This window comes from Vigna angularis, chromosome 7 (genome assembly GCF_016808095.1).
Source record: "Vigna angularis cultivar LongXiaoDou No.4 chromosome 7, ASM1680809v1, whole genome shotgun sequence".
NCBI lineage: Eukaryota > Viridiplantae > Streptophyta > Magnoliopsida > Fabales > Fabaceae > Vigna > Vigna angularis.
The window spans coordinates 24,620,091-24,640,200 of NC_068976.1; the positions used below are offsets into that span (position 1 = coordinate 24,620,091).

At 33.4% G+C, this 20,110-nt stretch overlaps 2 protein-coding genes across 3 annotated transcripts; both read right to left on the minus strand.

The window, feature by feature from the left end:
- Positions 1-5,789: 5,789 nt before the first annotated feature.
- LOC108337350 (phosphoinositide phospholipase C 6) lies at positions 5,790-11,386 on the minus strand. The gene is made up of 9 exons (XM_017573855.2): positions 10,889-11,386; positions 8,765-8,961; positions 8,493-8,628; positions 8,156-8,392; positions 7,846-8,066; positions 7,626-7,743; positions 7,084-7,236; positions 6,922-7,008; positions 5,790-6,513 (listed from the first exon to the last, which is right to left on the minus strand). The coding sequence occupies exons 1-9, from the start codon at positions 11,219-11,221 to the stop codon at positions 6,220-6,222; spliced, it is 1,776 nt and encodes a 591-aa protein (XP_017429344.1). The 5' UTR covers positions 11,222-11,386; the 3' UTR covers positions 5,790-6,219.
- A 918-nt stretch (positions 11,387-12,304) lies between these two features.
- On the minus strand, positions 12,305-16,221 carry LOC108337111 (phosphoinositide phospholipase C 6). 2 transcript variants are annotated; one of them, XM_052879830.1, is made up of 9 exons: positions 15,587-16,221; positions 15,158-15,354; positions 14,907-15,042; positions 14,569-14,823; positions 14,147-14,373; positions 13,804-13,921; positions 13,317-13,469; positions 13,147-13,233; positions 12,305-12,729 (listed from the first exon to the last, which is right to left on the minus strand). In XM_052879830.1, the coding sequence occupies exons 1-9, from the start codon at positions 15,938-15,940 to the stop codon at positions 12,439-12,441; spliced, it is 1,818 nt and encodes a 605-aa protein (XP_052735790.1). In that variant the 5' UTR covers positions 15,941-16,221; the 3' UTR covers positions 12,305-12,438. The 2 variants fall into 2 exon arrangements, with proteins under 2 accessions (XP_052735790.1, XP_052735791.1); XM_052879831.1 differs by having other exon boundaries at positions 14,147-14,370; positions 15,587-16,218.
- Positions 16,222-20,110: the final 3,889 nt, after the last annotated feature.

A 20,110-nucleotide genomic window follows, 5' to 3' on the forward strand; every position in this document is an offset into this window, starting at 1 on the left:
AATAAATGAAAGAATTCTAAAATAAGAAAATTTATAGGAATTATTTATAATGTCGTTTTCAATTTAATCCTTATCAGCTTATATATAATATCTTAAAATCTTATCCTTGGTTATCCAAACAAATTTAATTAAACGGGTACCACGAAATGGTTTGACCTACTTTATGAGCCAAATTACTTAACAATTGTTGGAGTGCAAACAAAGTCCCACATTGAGTGAAATAAGGACTGGTCAAGGGTTTATATACACATAGATTTCTCCAATGATAAGAGGCCTTTTGGAGTGGTACCAAAAGCAAACCCGTGAGGGCTTGGCCCAAAGCGGACAATATCTTATCATGTGTGGAGTTCTATGTGTGTGTCGAACCTCTCCCCAACAGTGGTATCAGAGCCCATGGTTCGGGTCTGGTGACCGGGCTCAGACGAGTACGCCCCCCCATGATCAGGTGAGTCAGGCAGGAGGCCAGTGACGGATCACCGGATGTGTACTCAAGGATGAAAAAAGACTTCCGCAGCGGGGGAGGAGAAAGACCACAGTCCTTTGTTTGAGGGAGGATGTTGGAGTGCAAACAAAGTCCCACATTGAGTGAAATAATCCAAAAGGCCTCTTATCATTGGAGAAATCTTTCTCCTCCCCCGCTGCGGAAGTCTTTTTTCATCCTTGAGTACACATCCGGTGATCCGTCACTGGCCTCACAGTCCTTTGTTTGAGGGAGGATGTTGGAGTGCAAACAAAGTCCCACATTGAGTGAAATAATCCAAAAGGCCTCTTATCATTGGAGAAATCTTTCTCCTCCCCCGCTGCGGAAGTCTTTTTTCATCCTTGAGTACACCATGGTCAACACGGAGCATTTCTCTTTTGCCCTCTTTCACAATCCATGGTCACAACATGAGCATTTCTCTTGCTCTCCCCGCCTCTCAAGATTCATCCGGTGATCCGTCACTGGCCTCCTGCCTGACTCACCTGATCATGGGGGGGCGTACTCGTCTGAGCCCGGTCACCAGACCCGAACCATGGGCTCTGATACCACTGTTGGGGAGAGGTTCGACACACACATAGAACTCCACACATGATAAGATATTGTCCGCTTTGGGCCAAGCCCTCACGGGTTTGCTTTTGGTACCACTCCAAAAGGCCTCTTATCATTGGAGAAATCTATGTGTATATAAACCTTTGACCAGTCCTTATTTCACTCAATGTGAGACTTTGTTTGCACTCCAACAACAATTTGATCAAATTTTTAAAATTTGTAAAGTTTTTTTTTCCCATAACGTTGAATAAACCCTTTTTATCTTGATCCATGCGAGGCAAAAACGTTGTGAAAGAAATTGAATCACTTTCTTTAAAACGAAAACAAAAGTGAATAATCTTTTTGACAATGAATAGATCACACATATAAATAATTACTAGTATTTGTCAAGTTGAAAAAGTTTGACAAATCTATTGCACTCCTTATGTTTTGCTATTGAGACAAACATTAGGTTTTTTTTTATATAATTTTGTCTTTTTTCTTTTTTTCAAGTTAAGCACCCTTAAAGTTTCTTGGCTCTTTTTTTCAATCTCTCATGTCCAAACATAATATGTACAAAAATATGGATTAATTTGAATTTATATAATGCATGGAATGATAAAACTATTTGTATTATACATGGTCTTGACTAATGAAATTATGAAACTTAACAAGTAGAAAATTTACATTAACATTAAATTTCAAATCAAACCAAAAATTAATGATGAAAATAATCTTCTCAATCTAATTATACAAGTTTTCCACGTTCTTGAAAACAAAAATATCCTATAGAATGGTATATGAAATTATTAAGAATCAATTTTATTCTTACACCTGTAAATATTTTAAAAACATTTCAACACTCTAAGCTTTTAACCTTAGATAATCATCTTCTTTAAATTGGATGGAGTTGTGCCTACATAAAACACTTTTACGAATAAGTTAGCCAAGTACACCAACCAACAATAAATGTGAACATAAATCACATATTTTGTAAAATACACTATTTATGGATTTGAACCACGTGACTCAAGAACGTGTTAATTTTAAATTATTGTAGTTAATTGTGGATAAGTAAATAATAGGTGGTTGACGTGATGTCATTTTGATTAAATAGATAAAGATCGAGTATATGTCGACTTAGTAGGACCTTGGACATATTTAATACACTAGTTCTAAAGACTTAACATGTTATATGTTAAAGAATTAAAAGACGTATGTGGTGTCAATTATTGATCTTCAATACTCATTTTGCTAGTCTTGATATTGATATCTAATCTTTGTGTTACTTGAAAAAAATAAATTATATTTATCTAATTATGTAACTCTAAACATATAACTTTTATATGTTATATTTTCATATTAATTCATCAACGGATTAGTTTTAAATTTATGAAAAATATCATTAATTATAGTATAAAAAGTTCTTAAATTATAATAGAAAGTTATTTATTATATGATTATATCAAGACAACCAATTTACTTGAAAATAACATATTCCAAAATCGATAACAATCACATACTAAAAGCAAATTCTAAGAAATATATGATGACACCCACATCTATTTCATTTTCTGGTTTTATCTAGCGATGTATTAAGATTCGTATACTTGAGTTCATAAACATCTTGAAGCATCACCCCTAAAGCTAAAGTGAAAAAACAAACAAACAAATATCAAATGAAAGAGATAATAATACATAGCATGTCTAATATATTAACCTATAAATCTTATGTAACGCAGAAAAGAAAAGTATTGCAAATGTATTTTTGTATAGCTTCCATGTTTCCATTTATAGTTTTTATTTTTATTTTTTAATAAAAAATTTATATGATATGATGGCAGTGATAACACGAGAAAAAATATTTCTTTGAAAAAGAGAGATACTGTTGCGGTTGAATTGGTCCGAGGGTCGGTCGTTCTCTCTTTTGATCTTCAATCCTCTTTGAGAATGCAATCCACTTTGATGAGTTGTTGACCTGCAGAAGACACTCCGACGCTCAAGTCAAATATGTTTCATAAGGAGGTCTATATTTGATTAGGATAGAAGAGAATGTCTTTACCTGAGCATTAACCCTATATTTATAGTGCTTATAGCAATCAAGCTCATTAATTCATATTTGATATTGCAATAAATCCAATAATACCTGCTAATTGTCCATTAATACCATATTCTTGTACAATATGACTTGTCAATAACTCATAAATAACGTATATTCCCGTTTAATATGGCCATTAAACGTATTAATTGGTCATTAATGATATGTACCTTTCCTGATTAGTTTGTCTAACACTCGGTCGGTTGCCACGTATACTACATTAAGCCCCCCAAGCCCTGATGAATTTAAAGTGGCGGGAAAGAATGATTTACCCTTTTGAATCACCGGGCGGTGTGCTGTGGTTTGAGACCGAATGACCGAATACTTGTGACCGTTCGGTTGAGAGAAATTTTCCTCTCGGTCTTTGACTTCAGCTTTGACGAGAAGGATTTTATCTCTCGGCCAAGAGGGATTTACCTCTTGGTCTTTAATTTCAACGAGAAGAGTTTACCTCTCGGCCGAGTGGGATTTACCGCTCGGTCTTTGTCTTCAAGCTTGACGAGAGGGATTTACCTCTCGGCCAAGAGAGATTTACCTCTTGGTCTTTAATTTCAACGAGAGGAGTTTACCTCTCGGTCGAGTGGAATTTACCGCTCGGTCTTTGTCTTCAATCTTGACGAGAGGGATTTACCTCTTGGTCTTTAACTTCAACGAGAGGAGTTTACCTCTCGGCCGAGTGGGATTTACCTCCCACTCGGTCTTTGTCTTCAATCTTGTCGAGAGGGATTTACCTCTTGGTCTTTAACTTCAACGAGAGGAGTTTACCTCTCGGCCGAGTGGGATTTACCGCTTGGTCTTTGTCTTCAATCTTGACGAGAGGGATTTACCTCTCGGCCAAGAGGGATTTACCTCTTGGTCTTTAACTTCAACGAGAGGAGTTTACTTCTCGGCCGAGTGTGATTTACTGCTCGGTCTTTGTCTTCAATCTTGACGAGAGGGATTTACCTCTCGGCCAAGATGGATTTACCTCTTGGTTTTTAATTTCAACGAGAGGAGTTTAACTCTCGGCCGAGTGGGAATTACGGCTCGGTCTTTGTCTTCAATCTTGACAAGAGGGATTTACCTCTCGGCCAAGAGGGATTTACCTCTTGGTCTTTAACTTCAACGAGAGGAGTTTACCTCTCGGCCGAGTGAGATTTATCGCTCGGTCTTTGTCTTCAATCTTGACGAGAGAGATTTACCTCTCGGCCAAGAGGGATTTACCTCTTGGTCTTTAATTTCAACGATAGGAGTTTACCTCTCGGCCGAGTGGGACGGTCTTTGTCTTCAAACTCTTTTTGAGAGACTTCGTCGTTGAATATGAACTTTAACAATGACATTAATAAAGTTTTGGATGCTTCTCCTCAGTTTATAAATCCACTAACTGATCGTTCACGATGACGACTTGGACTGCGGCTATAGCTCCGCCTCCGATCGTCCTTCCGATATGTCCGCTCGGGACTTCTTCGCAAATATCCTTCCCTGACAAGGTTGGATGTAGGGCTGAACGTTCCTGAAAGTTCTCAAAACAAAAGACATACCTTTAGAAATTATTATGAAATTTTGTACTCTTGTTGCAAAACCTGATAGTAGTAATGTCGAGGCTGAGCGCACGTCTACACGTCTGCTTCCTCGTGGAATCATGGGGATTACGCTCGACCCCACGGTGAGCGCAAAAATGTTTCGGTTGAATTGGTCCGAGGGTCAGTCGTTGACCTACAGAAGACACCCTGACGCTCAAGTCAGATATGTTTCATAAAGAGGTCTATATTTTATTAGGATAAAAGAGGATGTCTTTACCTGGGCATTAACTCTATATTTATAGGGCTTATAGCAATCAAGCTCATTAATTCATTTTTGATATTGCAATAAATCCAATAATACTTGCTAATTTACTTCCTAATTGTCCATTAATACCATATTATTGTACAATATAACGTGTAAATTACTCATAAATAACATATATTCGCGTTTAATATGGCCATTACAGTATTTTATACAAATAAAAAAAATAAATATGAATATTTAATTTTAAAATATAAATATTTTAACAATTTAAAATTATGAGAGAAATATATACTCAGTAAAATTTTATAACAAAATGCATTTAGTTTATTTAAGTGGAGAAAGGAACCGAATTAGAAAATTGTAATACATTATATTAAATTGAAATGAGAACAGGTACATATCATATTGATAAAATTGAGATAATTATTTTTGTCATTAATTACTGCATAATTTGATGAATCAAGGTGATTTTTATTAATTTAGAAATGTTCAGTCCAAGGCGGTGTTATAACATCACCTTCTTATAATTATATATTTTTTATATACTTTTATTTAACGATCCTAAAAATATTATTTTATTTTAAAAATTTATGTATATTTATTTTTATTAATATTTTATCATTAAAAAAGGGTTGTAAAGCGAAAGTAAAAGAAAATGATGGTGTCAAAGTATAATTTTCCATTTAGTAACAATCCATTATATCTTTTTGCCTATGTCACTCTCTAATTATGTATAATAAAAGAAATTTTGGATTTTAAAAGCAAAGGAAGGGAAATACGTGTTTCCTTCAACCCTCGTTAGTTTCAAAAACATTTATCAGATAACAGTCACAACAGTATTGTTCGTTATCCAAATACAAAGGGCAAAGCAAAGGGTCTCCTTCAAAAGAGTTGCAGAATGAATGAATGGCTGAATTGTGATGAGACACATCCAAAAATCTCCTTCCTCGTATTACATATACTTGATGTGTCAGTAGAAAGGTGGCATGTGCCACCTTGTGAGGCTGTGTTGACAAACATCTGTCAACTGATTTATTTATCATCATCATTGTGAGGTATGACATCAAATTCTCATATCTATATCATGTTTTTTTGGTCTCATGTTCAATCAGCATGCAGACACCTTAAAACTTACATCACCTCACCACATGACGTAAAAATTGCATGGTGCTAATATGTTTGCGTTGTGCTGAAGGTAGTATTATTGATTCAAGCAGTTAGAGATGAAGATAATCTATAGTCACAACAATCTTTTTGGATGAACCTAGTCACTAGTAAAAAAAAAAACCACCTAGGAATATGAAACCATGTTACATGCCTAGCAAGGAATGACTAATGTTATAGTTCATTTGAACTGAAACCGCATTAAAAGCTTTACAGATTTTAATTGCTCGCCCTTCTCATCAAATAGAGGGATTACCCGGAAACCAGATCTTAGCTCAGAGATTGGTAAACATGATTGCCCGCCAAAGTCATCCTTTTCATGCATATCGTACTCTCGAACCTCTATCCAAAGTAAAGCTAGTTCTGGAACACACAAAGGGAATTCAAACTCTTCATCCCAAACGGGAAACCAATCATCATGAATTATCTTCGTCTTCTTATTCACTTTATCAGCAGGTACTCCAACAATGCAAACCTGTTAAATAAAGTAATTAAATAAATAAGTATAACGTACTTTTGCTTCTCTCATGTTCGCCATTGACAATTTCAATTACACAATTTTCTCTTTAAATTCTAGTCATTACCGACAAAAAGGGGTTTCTGATTATAATTTTTACTTAATCTTGAAACTGTACAGTACAGTCTTCTCTTCAAGGTATATATATAAACCCATGCATATGGTGAAATGCACTTATAGAGAGATAGTATAAAAAGTTGAAGGTTTTATAACAGTTATATTAACAAAGTTCATTCCAATCACTAGTTGGAGGTATCAATCAATATTGAAACACGACTAATAATAAAAATAATATCATCGACCATGTCCATCTACTGATAGATTACTTACCCTGATCTGCAATACTGGGAAAAATATCGAACTCACCTTTGTGTAAAAGTCCGGCGGAGAGAATGCATCGAAGTGTGTTTTACTGAAATCTGTGCTCCACCCGTTTCCCATGTACACTTTTACCTATAGGTTGACAGGGGAGAAGTTTAAAGTATGTCACCGAATCAATTGGTTACCTTTTCAAATAGTGTATCTTACCATCAATGTCTTTTGCACTGGCATTGGTTTTTTAGGATCAAAAACCTCATCATCTGGGCCTTCTTCTATCAGAAATGAAGGCTTTTTCACATAACCACAACCACCATTCGCTCTAAACATCCCTTGCATATACCAGAGTGATTTTCCATGCCCCTGATATAGAAAATCACATCCTAAAATGTTAGCATCAAAGGATGCATAAAAACAAATAAAAAATTAGATCATACTAGTTACTGGCAATGACTACTACCAAAATACCTTACTGAGAAAATTTTCACAAAATCCACATAGCATTGAAATAGTGTACACTGTACAGCATCGAATTAAATATATATGGGCTCAACAACATAAAAATAATAATCAATATGCATCAACATTGCTCCACAAAAGAAATTAGCCAGATTCACCAGTTTCCTAAACATCCAAGTATTCAAATAAATGAACTGTATGATAACAATTTGCACAACGACCAGTTGCGGTAGAGTACATAAAGACTAGGATAAGCCTTTTATTTGAAATGACCTTGGTCATAAATCCCTAACCTGCATGTTAAATGCCACCATCTGAGCTCCGTAAATCCATCCTATATGTGGCCTGTAATTTGAGGAGTTAACACGTGTTCCCTTTGGATACACCCTGATAATATTCTTCTGTGTAAACCTGGGAGCATAAAATGCAACCACCTTATTTGAGAGGCTTTCAACTGTAAAGAGTAGTTATATATATGCAGTTAGCAGTACTATGTACTACTACGTAGGGTACCTAACAATTTCAGATCCATAAGTGGTAGAAGCTTTTTCAAGTTCCTGCTCGCTCAAGCTCAAGCGCCTTACACCCCCAATAACATTTAAGTGGTCCTTTACAGGACCCTTTGGCTTCCCAGCATGGATTGTAATTAAACGTGTGTACTCTGGTGCACTCTGTTGGTCTGGTTTTTTATCACGGGCATTCAAGCTTTCCTCATCAAGATCATTTCCATTGGACTATCCGGTTAGAGGAGAAAAAGATGACATAAGCATCCGGAGCTTATAAATGTAAATCCAACAAGAAACAAATCCGTCTTTACGCTCACCTTTTCATCATCATCAGCAGCAGCAGCTTCCAATTCAGTGATAACGCATGGCGATAATTCTTCAGTTGATTCCCTCTCACTGTCACTATCCTTGAATTGCTTGGACTCAAGACATTCTTTTGATGGTGGTTTGGTTGATATAAGAATTCGACCTTTCACCGACTCTGGTGTGGGAAATTCTGTGAGAAGATCGGTCTCAGGGTAGTATAGCATATCTCCAAATACTTGAGCTAACATCTGCAAATAAGATTAAATTTGCGTTCAATGCCTACACAAGTAGGAACTTGGAAGTAAGATTCTTTCTTCGTGTTGGGAAGGGTTTAACAATGGACCTTACCTCTGCAACTTTAGCTTGAAGAAATGGTGTAAGGTGGTCTTCTAAAGTTAGAATTAGTGGGTACTCAGATTTAACAAAAGCATACTCTTTTATGGACTTCAAACACTGGATAAGTGAGACAGGAGCAGTAAGTGTCCTGAAATATTTCAGAAAATGTTCCAAAGCAGATGATTATATAAATTGCAGCATGAATGTCCGAAATGTATAAAAGATCAGAACACGATGAAAAATAGTCATCTAGAGCTATACAAGACTGAACTCCAGATCAGCACCTTCCATGAACGACGTCGATATCATCTTTAGTTGAATTTGGCCATAAATCTAGTTCAATTACTCGGACACCTCGTTGCAAAGCCTTTATTATTGGCACATCACTGCAATCGCTGCTTAGCTGATTCCCAGTCAGATAGGAATTGTGCCCTGTATATATGAAATAATGTGACAACGGAGCATTCATATCCTGATGTACCTGGCATTACATTTAATTCAAATTGTCAAGAAGACATAAACAAAACTTTCCTTGAAATAACAACACTGCAAACTAGGTATATACTTATTTTTTTGTCATTATAAATTTGGCCTTAACAAATAAGTATAATGTTAATCACTCATGCACGACCATTATAAGTAATGTCAATCAGAAACTTCACATGTAACTGTAGAACTTTAATACAAAGTTGAGTCACTCTTTCTCTAGTTGCACTATTGACGTCCATATTGTGACACAGAAACAAGTGTTAACATAGATTTTTTTTTTCTTTCAATATTTTGATCCAATACCCATGTGATTTCCATTGAATTTAAAGTACGCATAATAATTAAAAATAAATCAATAAAAATATGACACATGTTGTAAAAAAATTTGTGTCGAAATATTCTTTTCCAAAACAAATATCACTACAAAATTTGTACATGCACATACAAAAAGAAAAGCACTGCCGAGCTACTAAAAGTCATTTTTTAAAGTTGTTTTGGCCCTTTGTTTTGGAAGTTTTAATTAAAGAAAAAGAAATTTCAGTAAAATCTTTAAAGATTTTCTAATAATCAAGCATATTTTTCCAAAATTAACTTGTGTTTTTCTCATAAGAAAAAGTAATTTTAAAAATGGAAACACGATATGTTATTTGTCAATATCGGACAAATGTTGTAAATACATAGTTTCTTTTGGATAAATATATTTTTTTCCATTAGTCCTTAAATTATATAAATAAATAAATCTTAAAAATAGCTTTCATCCTTCCCACTAATTTTTCGTTTAAACTATATTTCTATATATTATTAACATAATTTAATCTTTATAATTTAAATCTATTCTAATAATAAAATGCAGAAACTAAATTATAGTTTAATAATATCATGTACAAGCAATAAAAATAGAAAAAAAATATATATTGTTTGACATTTGACAACTATTATTAGACATTTATGTAAGCATAAAATTATTATAAAAAATATAAACTTTTCTATTTATAAAAAAAATAGTAAATAATAGTATCAAATAAGAGTAAAAAAGATTTAAATGTCAAAAATATCTTTATCTTTAAAAAAATAACTAAAAATAAGTTATTTGTAAAGTATTTATTTTAATTTATTTAAATATTATGACTAAATTGATTTTTTTTTTTTTTTACACTTTAAATGTCTAATGCAAGAGAAGATTTTTTACACTTGTTGAGTACAAGCTAGTCTACCCTAGGTTGGCTCCATAATGTGATGGTTTGAAAGCTAAGTTCTACGTCTCATAAAATGTTATTAAAACGGGTCCCTCATTTCTTGTATGATATATTGACTTTTTCATTTCTTCTTTTTTTTTTTCCCTCATCTTTGTCCAGTAGAAAGAAGGTAAATAATTATGATACGTCGAAATCTGACAATAAAGCAAATTAGTACAACATTCAATAATCCAACCGACGGTATAAATATCTTTCTGACAACCACTCCCCTTATTAAAGCTTTAACCTAACTATAATCCCTTCAACAGAGACAAAGGAAACATGCTTCCAAATCGATATAAAATCAAATTAATCCTTGTTAAAGCATTTAAATTTTCTATCTAATTTTTTATATTACATTGGTATGGTTTGGTTTAATACAAGTAATCTAATTTTCATGTTTTAGCATTTCTTGTTTGTTAGTGTTTTATAGTAGTTTCCTCACATTGTAAACTGTTACAGAAGGAAACGATTAGAAAGTAATCGATGTGAAAGTTCACGAAGTTACGGGCATTAAAGTCTTAATTAAACCTAATTATTTTAATCAAACCCTGCTCATGAACACCTCACATAACAATAAGCTAACAAACGTGACGAAATGATAATATTAAAAGGAAAAGAAAGAAGGTAAGAGAAACGTTTTTTTGTTGTTGCACGTGTTTGGGAGAGGGTGGAGAGAGGGACCTTGGATTTGAGGGGATCGTTGAAATCGACGAGGAACAAGAAGCGGAAGAACTCGTCGAGCGTTAGACCGTTGTCGTCGGAGTCGCATTCGGCGTTTTGCGTGCGCGATTGCAGGACGGTTTCGACGACGCGGTTGGAATCTTCTGCGGTGTAGTCCAATTCGAGTTGGTGTTCGTGCAGAAAGCGGAGGAGCTGGTCGGCGGACATGAAGTCGGCGCCTTCGGCAAAGAGGGAGAATGCGTCCTTGACGTCCGGCGGAGGGGCCTGCTCGGAGACGGCGTAGGTTTTGTTGAAGTACTTGAACATTTTGTAGCCGTAGGTGACGCTGGTCATTGTTGCATGCAGTGAATGATTTGACGGAGGGAAGAAAGAAGAAGATGAAGGAAACAAAAATGGATTAATGATGAAAGTTAGGATTTGGAAATTTTGAGAGACAGAGAAGTCCCATAATTGGCATGCGATTTAACAGGAATCTACCGTTTACACTTTAGCCACGCTTTTATGCTCCTAAATTTTCCTCTTTATATTAACTTTAACTTCATTTTATTTTTCTTTTAAATAAAATTAACTTTTGTCCAATTTTTTCTTTCAATTGGAATTCAAGTAAGTGAAAACCAACATTGTATTATAAAATATAATTTAATTTAAGGATTTATTGGTAGAATGATCCTTTTTAACCCTATCACTTAAAACTAACATTCATGTTTTACAATTCATATATAATTAATGTCAACCATGTTTCTCACAATTTTTATAAGAAAAATTTTATTTAAATGCTTCCTTTATAACATTATATATCACTATCACTTCTTCAAGTACATATCTTTCCAATTGTAAATTAGCTTCCTAAAAAGACATCATAGGAAAAAACACATTCCCAAGAATTAGGAATATGACTACCCATTACCCATTTGACCAGTTTTTTGGTCGAACAAAATAGTTACCCTACAACACCGCTAAGTGACTACAATATCAATATATGGTGTTAATTTTTTTCCCTTCATAATTTGTGTTTCAAATCTACGGCTAGAAAATAAATATATTTGTTTGTTTGAAAATAAATAATCACTGATAATTACATTTATTTGTTTCAACATAATAAAATCGTATTTAAATTTAAGTAACCAAATAAGACATCTGTCTCATTAAAATAAGTATTAACTGCAGGCAAAAACATTGTTCTTTTTTTATATATTTTCACTAAATATTTTAAAATTCCTTAATGAGTTAAATATTTTTTATTACAGTATATTTTTTTAAAATTTTGTTATCTTTAATCTTCTATAAGGAATTCCTTAGAGAATATATCCATTTCTTTTCAGTAGCCATTCAGTCTACTTAAACCATTAAAATGAGCTTTGTTTAGTTCGCTTTGTGGAAGTCCAAAATTTGTTTAAAAAACTCTATGCAATTAAATTTAAACTAGAAATATGCAGTATGAACTGTTCACTGATTAATGATGACAAATAATTGTAGCAGTTATGTGTTGAAAGCATGCAATGTTAGAGATGAAGGTATATCCAAGAAGAGTGATCACTATTCTCTACATTTCATTCAAACTGAAATCGCATCAACAGCTTCACAGATTTAAATTTCTCTCCCTTTTTGTCGTATAAAGGCACTGAGCGAAATCCATGTTTTAACTCTGACACTGGTAAACATGTCTGCCCAGCAAAGTCATCCATTCCTTGATCTTTATCCTTTACTTGTATCATAAGCATTGCAAGCTCTGGAACACTTAAACAGAATTCAAATTCTTCATTCCAAACAGGAAACCAGTTGTCCATGATGACCTTTGTTTTGTTCTTTGCAACATCACCAGGCATTCCAATAATTCGGATCTGTCACACAACAACAACTAAGATTCACAAACAAAAATACTTTTTGTTTCTTCCTTTCATGTGGTGAAAACAGTCACTCAAAAGTTTCTGGTTGAGAGGAGTAAACAGGATAAAATCAAAAGTTCAGAACATAGCATTGTTTGAGTTTTCTGCTAGTAAATGTTTAACATTAAAAGAACAATGATGGAGATGTTAAGATGAATGTATAACCACATAAGAAAAGCCAGAAAACAAAAATAATGATTATATAGTAAAAGAAACTGATGTACTACTGATAGAGATATCAGCTAAGTTATGGAGTTTACAACATCTATGATCAACGATGAAGCATAATAACTGTGTCCAACATCAAGTTCTAAGGGAAAAGATTAGACTCCCTAAGTTCACTGAGAACTGTTGTTTAATTATCCAACTGACCTTAGTGAAGAAGTCTGGCGGAGAGCACTTATCAAAGTGTGTAGGACTGAAATCTGAGCTCCATCCATGTCCCATGTATACTTTGACCTGTTATTAGACATGACAACATAGCATTCCAATGTCACCTAACAAAAGAATGTGCATTGTACGATTGAATGATAGATGGTTACCTTTAATGTTTTTTTCATTGACTCTATCTTTGTAGGATCATACTCATTGTCACATTGATGCTTCTGCATCAGAATTTGAGGCTTCTTTACATAACCGCATCCTCCATTTGCCCTGAACATTCCCTGCATCAACCAGAGCGATTTGCCATGGCCCTGTTGGGGAAGAAAAATGGTAGAACTGTACAAGGTTAGAATTCCTGGCAAAGGCAACAAGCAACTGAACTTAAATGCACATGTTTTCAAAATAATCTCCAAGGCACAATACTTTTAATTGCACAAAGTGTCACCTATTTCTACGAGAAAGATTCAAGATGTGATTCATTTGAATCTTGATACTGTCGTATTAGACATGTATTTACTTATAAACCCGTTCAATTTTCAACATGCATATCGATTGGTCCGCAACAGAAAACAGCTGAAAGATGTGATTCAAATCCAAAAAACTTTCATTTATTTGAAAAAGTTAACCTTGATCATAGTTCCTAACCTGCATATTGAATGCCACCATCTGAGCCCCATACATCCACCCAATATGTGGCTTGAAATTTGTGGATTTGACACGCATTGCACTCGGGTACACCCTGAGGATATTTTTCTGTGTGAACCTGGGAAGAGTAAAAGCTTGAATTAGGCGAGTCACAGGATAACTATCAAGGCCTAGTATAAGTGTTAACTGTTGAAGGAAACAACAAGAAAAGATGTGTAATGAAATTCAACCTTGTAGCTGAAACTAAAAATTATGGACATGTTTGGATACTTTACACAGTAAATGCTTTTAAGAGAAAATAAATTTCTCTGTTTAGATTCCTTTTTCTGTAAGAATGACATACCTAAGAATATCTGCTCCATGAGATTCTGAAGCCTTTTCAAGAGTATTCTCACTCCAACTTAGGCGTCTAACTTCACCTTCAGTTCTCAATTTATCCTTCAGGCAACCCTTCAGTTTCCTGTTATGGATAGTAATTATGCGTTTGTAATCAGGTGAACACTCCAGATATGGTTTCTGGTCATATTCGCTTGCACTTATGCTTCCCTCATCACGATCACTGCCATTCTGCTACACACAAACAAAGTAACATAAGCCATCAAAACTTAATATTTTTAGAGCTTAAATTTGATACACTGTAGAACCTTTTAACTTGTAAATAATCTCCAACAACATTCGAAGTAGCATTGCAAAACAGTTTTACGAGTACTTCAATAAAATTCTAGATTTTGTTTAAAAAAATATGAATGCAAATATCTGTCTCACTGTGTCCTCAGTCTCTACTTCGTTCCTACTGGAGTTTGGAGATGCATTTCCGAATGATTCCTCTTCAGATGATTCACTTTCGTTCAGCATAGGACAGTTGCTATTGTCCTTGATTTGGTTGGACTGAAAACGTTCTCTTGGGGGTTTGGTGGATATAATAACTCGATTTTTGAGTGATTTTGGTGAAGGGAATTCTGTTAAGCAGCACTCTTCCCCAGGGTAATAAAGCACTTCCCCAAATATTTGAGTTACCATCTGCAAGCCATGAAACCATGATAACAAAAGGAAAAAGTAAAACAGAATAGTATCAACATTCATCAGTGAAATTGGATGCTTACTTCTGCAAATTTAGCTCGAAGATCTGTTGTGAGATGGTCTTCTATGGTTATGATCACAGGGTACGGAGATGCAACAAAAGCATATTCCTTTATGCACTCTAGACATTTCACCACTGAGACAGGATTGGTAAAAGTCCTGCATTGATTCCATTGAAGAGATAAAAAAAACAGTAAAGAAAGTAAAAAAAAAAAAACATTTTGGGGTCCCTATAGACTATGGTCAAACGAACTTGATAATAAACTTCATTTACCATCCATGATCTACTTTAATATAATCCTTATTGCAAGTTGGCCATAGATCAAGTTCTATAACACGAACTCCTCGTTTCAAAGCCTCTATTATTGGCTCTTCACTGCAATCACTGCTGAGTTGATTCCCTGTCAAATAGGAGTTGTGGCCTGTATATATGAAATAATGTGACAATGGAGCACCCATATCGTGATGTACCTAGAATCGCATCAATTGTATGATTTTAGAAGCTAAAACCAAAACACAAGAAACAAGAGCAGGAAGCAAAGATGAAACTTTTATGCAATAAGTTTTTTCAATTAACTGATGTATAGATTGAAGTCACTCTTTTGGGTATAAAACTGGATTTGAAACACACTCACAGATATAATTCAAGAACCCAAAAACGTTCTCTTTCCCATGGTGACCAAACATGCATGGAAGAGCTTACCTGAGTTTTCAAGGGACCATTGAAATCATTATGAAGCAAAAATCGGAAGAGCTCATCCAGGGTGATCTCATGTTCTGTGCTGTGATCAATCTTAACAGTTTCTTGACATGTCTTTCTCTCCTGCAAAATCCTCTCAAAAACTTTTTCCGAATCCGATAAGGTGTGGTGCTCTTCACCCTGGTGCTCCACCATGAAACGGTGGAGCTGCTCCACGGACATGTGGGACCCTCCTCCTGTGAACTTTGAAAACGCCTCCTCAAGGTCCTGAGGTGGATCTGGCTCGATGACCTTGAACTTTCTGATAAAGAACATGAAACTTTTGTATTTGTTGTGTGTTGCCATGTTGTTTCCCATTCTCTGTGCCTCTCAGTGTGTTCCTCTGAAGTGTTTATGGAACAAAGCATGCATTTATAATATGTGGATTGAGGCTCAGACTGAGAGAAAAAACCAAGAACCTTCTCAGAATCTTCTTTCCTTCTCCGCTAACTGCTCCTTTTTTCTGCCTTCAAACTACGTAACTGATAGAATATAAATGTTCATACTGTTTAAGAGTTTTAAGACCATTACTTTTCTTTTGGCGTTAACGAATTGTTGATCACACAATCAGTGGTTTTAAAAGGGTCATTTAGTAAAGCATTTAAAATTCGTAAGACCAAAAATTGAAGAATTGATAATCTAAGTTGCTTTGTTCTGTGTTCAGCCAAATTTAGAACACATATATATACCGAATGAAATAGTTATGCATCTTGTTTATGCATTATTAGATTTATTGACCAATAGATATCTCGTCAGCATAGGCCAAAACGAAACTGATTTAGGATTTAACTTTGTCTGCTAGATTTTACATCAATCAATCTTGTTTTTTTTTCACATATTCATATGAAATTTAACTACTCTAATTGTAATTGTCCACTTTATCTGAGAGTCACGTACAGAAAACAGGCATAGTGCGTGTAGCATCTGGTTCTCTGACTAATTTTCTCATTGAATTAATATATTATACAGAAAACATGACCACATTGACTTAAGAAAAGAAAGAGACTGGGAGTTCAGGGCGAGAAAGTCTCAAAATTCGCACATGTTTCTCTTTTCACGCAATATATATATTCAATTGTTACACACGACCACATGTGCATATATCATCGGATAAATGTATTCAATTGTTGCAGTGTATTCATTTTTTGTTTAAAGTTCAGATGATTTTTCTCTTTATCTCGGACGATTATCGGTTTTCATATTATAAAAGTAACCGAGGCTTTGTGCTGAGCATCTTCCTAATGAAGCTTTTCTGTATTTTTGTGTGGATAGTTTAGCAAAGTTTAGCATTGATATGAATAGATATTTTGTATAGTTTTGTAGTTTATGCATTATGTACGCTATAGTCGGACTCCACTAACATTATTCACATTCCACTGCCTTTATTGGATTCTCATCTTTAACGTGGGGATGGGTCACTTTATGTTATTTTATGTTCCATTTTATAAATACCATTTTTAATTTGTCTTTGTCTACTTGACTTAATTTCCATGCATGACTCGGATCTTTAATGGATCTCATGCACTGATCAGATTAATTGTTATTATGACCTCACTAATCATAGACTTTATAACTTCAAAAAATTATATTAATTAATCTGCATACTCCGTGATCTATGCACAAACTATTAATTTCTATATGGATAACTCCAACTTGGATAAAATTATATTTGATTAAAAACAAATCTCTTTTCAAAGTCTCGAAAACTTAAAATAAATTCTTCAAGTGTTAACAGTTAAGCGATCTTCTTGTTGTGTCTCATGGTTGATGTTTTTGATGATGCTTCGTCTTATGCTTTTTTTTTTTTGTTTCTGCGATTGTTTTTCAGTTTTGTTCCTTATCTCCTTCGGTAGTATAAGATACAATTCAATCGAATCCTTTTCTTCTTAAATTTTCTCCTTCCACGCCTTCAATTGTTCTTCTTCTCTTCTTTGCACATTCTTCCTTTCATCATTAATGCTTTACAAGTAAGTATAAGACAAAGACCATCAACAACTTGTAAAGTTTATAAATCTAAGAACGGGAGATCCTCACAGATAGCCACTTATACAGTGAAAAAGACAAAATTTCAAATATCACATAAAAACATAATTAAATAAATAAAGTCTAACTACAAAAAAAAAAAGGTACACCTTTGTTCTATAAAGAAAAATAAAATTACTATCAATCTTGTAAATGTTAGATCAGAACCTCATATTTTCTTTTAACTTTTATCGTTAAACTATGTTAACAACTCAAATCATATATAATATATATATATATATATATATATATATATATATATATATATATATATATATAATAAAATATTAAATGCTTTATGTCATTATATTTTATCAAACAATTTATTAAAGTGATTTGATTGAAATTCAATTTGTTGTCCGTGAGAGGCGAGAAGAAGACCCTCTCACACAATTGAGTTTGTCTCCTGGATTTAGGTTTTAGCCCACTGATGAAGAGCTTCTGATTCAATACCTTTGTCGTAAGCTGAGGTTGTGTTTTAAGAAAAAATGATGGTATTTCTTAGGAATAGGAAGTACTATAATGGTTCACAGCCAAACATAGTTGCGGCGGGTTTTGGGTACTGACTCAGATTTTTTGCACATTTCAAAATAGTTTGAGATCCATCTCAAGTTATATTTTCATGTTAGCTAATCGTGCTGTTTAGTATAGTAGAAAGTAAACTCTTACAATTTTATTTACTACATGACTGCAGAATTTATAACGCATTAAATCAGGAAATATGATTGAGAAATTATGGAAGGAATTAAAAGATCAAGTATACTATGACAACAAATAAGTTATATTGTATTTTAACAACAATAAGAGCTTGAGTAAGTTAAAACATATTAACATTAAATTTCTAGTTGTTAAAGAAAAAGTACAAAGTAGACCGTTTTCTATAAAACACTTAGAGATAGAAAATCTTTATACTAAAAGTCTTCCGTCCAAGGATGTTCATGAGCAGGTTGTTCATATGGGTATTTTAAAGTTTGAAGAATCTTTTGTTTAGTGAGAGTTAATTACTTTTACGTGTTTTGTGTTTCATGTTTGATTTTATGTATGGATACATTGTCTTTTGAACATATTTGATTTCATATATATATATATATATATATATAGTTTTTATTTAGAAATTACACTTTGTATATTAAAGTTATTATATAAAGTAAGGATCAATTGAAAATAGAAGTTTATAAGTCACATTTACGTCATTTTTAATGATATACATTTTATGATGAATCCATATCATTTAATTCTATTAGCATAATTGATTATTGACATGTTTAGTTGCTATTGATACAAAAAAAATTACTTTGATTCTATATGTGGTTCTAATCAATGAACGAAGCTTTTTTGAATATGTTCAAGATATACAATAACAATTTTAATCTCATAAAGTCTAACATATATATAAAAATTGTAAGGATATATACATATTTGTGACTAACAGGTGATTGTTAGATATTTAAGTCATACATATATATATTACATATATACATAGGATCATTATATTTTATTAGTCAATTTCTTAAAATAATTTAATTGAGATAAATTTATGACTCAACGTATATGTCATGAAATATTATCAATTTAAAACTTATAAACAATATTCTAATTTGATGAGTTGTTAAATTAAAAATATTAAAAATTAATTAACTGATAGAAGTTACATGAAAGGGTTATAATCCCCATTTGTCAACACCTATATATTTTTCTTCATCTCCACTAGAAGATAAAATAATATTCATTTTTCTTTTTCATCATCTCCATTAGAAAAAAAATAATAAAGAAACTAATGTGTTCTATAATTGAAAGAAACAAATATCATATTTTCATCTATGTTTTTTGTAATGGTAAATTCATTCATGTACGCTTCAACATACTACTCCTAAGATAATTGAAAATATTTTGTTATATGATAGAGTTTGATTGTTCTTCCTTATTGATCTATTTTGGTTCATAACTCTAACTGACCAACCTTCTATAACAAAAAAAAAGAGACATGGAATAGATATACATATTACACATAAAATTAATACTATGTACCTATATTTTACAAATATTTACAAACCAAAGTTAAGAATTCATGTCAACGATTCTCAACTTTGTCAGAATGATGTTTTACGGTGACAACTCTCTTCTCCCCCTTCTGAACCATTCAGCAAAAACCACAGGGAGGATTTTGGAGGGAGTGTTTCAAATAGTGTATTTAAGATAGAGGCCGAGGGAAAGATTTTAGATTTGCTTTGATTATTCACCAAAACTTTGAATTTGGCTTGATTAGTTTACTCACCATTTCATCCACAATCTGCTAAATCCTAGTCATCAATATGGAATTTGATAAGAAGTGTTTGAGGGAATTTCAGATGGTTTTTAATTTTATGCATTGAACGTAACTCGTTTTTGTATGTTGAAGTAAAGTCTTACGTTGGAATCATTTACGTTGAAAATTTTCCTGTAGAAAAAGTTAATCTGGTCATATCA

Bases quoted from the DNA above. Each gene is read 5' to 3' on its own strand.
- LOC108337350 (XM_017573855.2), bottom strand. From the start codon at position 11,221: ATGACCAGCGTCACCTACGGCTACAAAATGTTCAAGTACTTCAACAAA. The intron at 7,009-7,083 runs GTAAGATACACT...GTCAACCTATAG, and splicing joins CAGTGCAAAAGACATTGATG to GTAAAAGTGTACATGGGAAA. The intron at 6,514-6,921 runs GTGAGTTCGATA...TTTATTTAACAG, and splicing joins CGCCGGACTTTTACACAAAG to GTTTGCATTGTTGGAGTACC.
- LOC108337111 (XM_052879830.1), bottom strand. From the start codon at position 15,940: ATGGGAAACAACATGGCAACACACAACAAATACAAAAGTTTCATGTTC. The intron at 13,922-14,146 runs GTATGTCATTCT...TACTCTTCCCAG, and splicing joins CATGGAGCAGATATTCTTAG to GTTCACACAGAAAAATATCC. The intron at 13,470-13,803 runs GTTAGGAACTAT...CTTCCCCAACAG, and splicing joins TGGTGGCATTCAATATGCAG to GGCCATGGCAAATCGCTCTG.